We start from the raw sequence: 2,823 nt of genomic DNA, 5'->3' as shown, positions 1-2,823 counted from the left end.
AGTGAGAACCGAATGGGATAGAACAGCTCTAGGAGAGTAGCCTGAGGCCTTCAGCTTGTTTAGGGGAGTTTTGCATGAACCCGAGGGGTAGATAAAAAGATACCAGGGCCATTAAAAAGTCCTGGTGGGAATAGAAGCAGCTGGTCTGGGGTTTACATAATTGTGGTAAAATAGGCGGATGGTCTTAGGTCAGAGTGAAGAGGAGGGTTAAATCCCAGGAAGAAAGTCTCAACGGGAAAGACGGAGGAAGGAGTGGGCGCGAGCACTCCTGGGAAGCTGTTCTGTAAATGACCCTGGGTGTCACGTCATGTCGGCAACTCTGAAGAGTGCGTTTGTGATTCTTGCTTTGAATGTTAAATCCTGAGTGGTGGGTCTTTTGTTTCAGCAAATTAAAAAGGATCTGAAGAAATACTCGAAGATATTTGAACAGAAGGATCGTTTGAGCCAGTCCAAAGCCTCAAAGGTGAGCCTTGTTCCCCAAAGGGAGGGCCGTGCTGGGACATCTGCCGTCACGGCAAAGCGGGCCCGCATCAGGGCTGCAGGCGGCGCTGTGTGTGTGCTCAGAGTTGCTTCTGCCCTGAAGACACTGGTTCTGTTTCTCCCCTAGGAGGGATGCAGTGGGAAACTGGGGCTGGCACGGGGGCCTGGAGTTGCAACCTCACTGCTGCCTTGTGGGCGGGGGACAGTGTTGGGGGAAGAGTGAAAACGAATGGAGCGGCCATTCCTGCTTGAGCGCCTCCAAATGCTGTCATCCTGGCACTGTCCACCTGGGTGTGGGCTCTTCGCGACGGGGAGGCACGTGTCTTACCAGTTCTGTGGCTTTCCCCAACCTCACGCATAGGAATTGGTGGAGAGAAGGCGCACCATGATGGAAGACTTCCGGAAGTACCGAAAAATGGCCCAGGAGCTCTATATGGAGCAGAAAAACGAGCGCCTGGAGTTGCGAGGAGGTAACGTAGAGATCCCTCAGTCACCAGGAGCTGGCCCTTCCGCCGTCCACAGGCCCCGGTGCACGCGGACTCCCGCGCTCTTCCCACTGGCCTCGGTGGTGCCACTCGGCTTGTGCCCCCGTGGGTGACCTGCGCCCTTTGTCCCCCCAGGTGTGGACACTGACGAGCTGGACAGCAACGTGGATGACTGGGAAGAGGAGACCATCGAGTTCTTCGTCACGGAGGAAATTATCCCTCTCGGGAACCAGGAGTGACCTGGGAGTGCTGTGGTGAGCGTCTGCAGGGGGCGCGGCGGGGTCCCCGTTGGCTGCTTGCAGCTGCTTCTGTTACCCATCACGGAGAAAGCACCTTCTTTAAGGCAGAGGTGAAGCCCCAGTGTCGTGTGCCCAGGGTTAGCTGAGCCTCGTGTGAAATGTGGAGTCGGTGCCGATGTGGCCTTGACTGCTCCCTTTGACCGCGTCGCAGATGACCCCTTTCAGGCCATGCTGGGTGAGGGAGGAGCCGTGGCCAGGTGCTGGGAAGTGCTAGGAAGAGGAGGGTGGCCATGCCTGGCCATTTCCTGAGGCCTGTGCTAGTGACGGCCGCGGTGTGTCCACCAGAAAGAAACGCTGGCGTGTGTGGCTGCAACTCTGGTTCTGGCAGTTCTCAGAGGAGCCTTCCAAGTCGGGGGCTGGGGAGCAGAGTGCGGGATCTCCTGAGTCCTGGGGGCCTCCGTGCCTCACAGCACGGGCATTTGTGGGACAGAAGGCCCGTGGGGTGCCTGAGGGTGGCCTGGTTGCTGTCCTCAGTGCGGGACCATGAGCGAGTAGGGGTGGCATATGGGCTCGGCTCTCTGTGGCCAGGGCAGCTCCTGTTGTGGGACTCAACGTCAGCCCCAATGCGATGTTCAGGGGGTCCCTCAGCATTTTGAGGTGCTGTTTAGGGCCTCCATGCGTGCCTGTCCAGGAGACAGACTGCACCCGCTGCTCCCGCACTGAGCTGCAGGACAGAGCGTGAGCCGCCGTTCCTCTGTTGCAGTGCAGCCGCGTGTGGTGTGTGGAGCGGAGGCCGTCCTGCAGGAAGCCCGCGTGACTCCCTCCGGCTCCCCGTGCTCTCTGGCTCTGGACTGTGACCGCGCCTGGATTCTGCCATTGCGACACATTTTTGTGCCTTTCAGCCCCTGGTGTCTGCAGTGGGGTGTTTAAGGCACCCGCTTCCACTTCTTTCTTTTTTTTTTTTTCCTGAGACAGAGTCTCACTCTGTCGCCCAGGCTGGAGTGCAGTGGCCGGATCTCAGCTCACTGCAAGCTCCGCCTCCCGGGTTCGCGCCATTCTCCTGCCTCAGCCTCCCGAGTAGCTGGGACTACAGGTGCCCGTCACCTCGCCCAGCTAGTCTTTTGTATTTTTAATAGAGACGGGGGGGTTTCACCGTGTTTGCGAGGATGGTCTCAATCTCCTGACCTTGTAATCTGCCCGCCTCGGCCTCCCAAAGTGCTGGGATTACAGGCGTGAGCCACCACGCCCGGCCCACTTCTTTCTTGTTTGGAGTTTTCTGTCGGAACCACTGGTGTTGGCTCCGTAGACTCTTAGCAACGCCACCGGCAGCACCTTCTGCGCCCGGTGATGTTTCCACGGTGCCTGTACACAGCTGAGCGGCGTTTCCGTTGAAGGACTTGCATCCCCATCGCGGGCAGTGCTGGACGTGTCCCGGAGACCCACCGGGAGGGCGCCGCCATGCCTCATACCCCCACCGTGCAGGTTGTGGCCGGTTTTCTCCACAGGTTGAACGTGGAAATAAAAGCAAACTTGTATGAAAAACCCGTCTTTCTCCTCTCTTTGAATGTAGATGGTGACCTTGAACTTGGTGCCTGCCTCCCTCCCCAGTGGCAAGGGCC

General features: G+C 58.4%; 1 protein-coding gene across 5 annotated transcripts in view; it reads left to right on the top strand.

Annotated features, from left to right (window-relative positions):
* Window positions 1–2,192, top strand: part of EIF3B (eukaryotic translation initiation factor 3 subunit B) — a 26,046-nt gene extending 23,854 nt beyond the window's left edge. For 2 of the 5 annotated variants that reach the window (XM_026447206.2, XM_026447204.2), the window contains 4 exons: window positions 386–463; window positions 842–950; window positions 1,101–1,219; window positions 1,968–2,191. In XM_026447206.2, the coding sequence (XP_026302991.1) occupies window positions 386–463; window positions 842–950; window positions 1,101–1,204 (291 nt within the window). In that variant the 3' untranslated portion in view covers window positions 1,205–1,219; window positions 1,968–2,191. Of the gene's footprint in view, window positions 1–385; window positions 464–841; window positions 951–1,100; window positions 1,220–1,967 lie in introns of all 5 variants that reach the window. The other 3 variants (XM_026447207.2, XM_026447208.2, XM_026447205.2) reach the window with 2 other exon arrangements.
* Window positions 2,193–2,823: the final 631 nt, after the last annotated feature.

The sequence above is a fragment of the Piliocolobus tephrosceles genome, chromosome 8 (assembly GCF_002776525.5).
Source record: "Piliocolobus tephrosceles isolate RC106 chromosome 8, ASM277652v3, whole genome shotgun sequence".
Lineage (NCBI taxonomy): Eukaryota > Metazoa > Chordata > Mammalia > Primates > Cercopithecidae > Piliocolobus > Piliocolobus tephrosceles.
The sequence above is the reverse complement of the archived record's forward strand: the minus strand, read 5'-3'. Positions and strand labels throughout refer to the sequence as shown.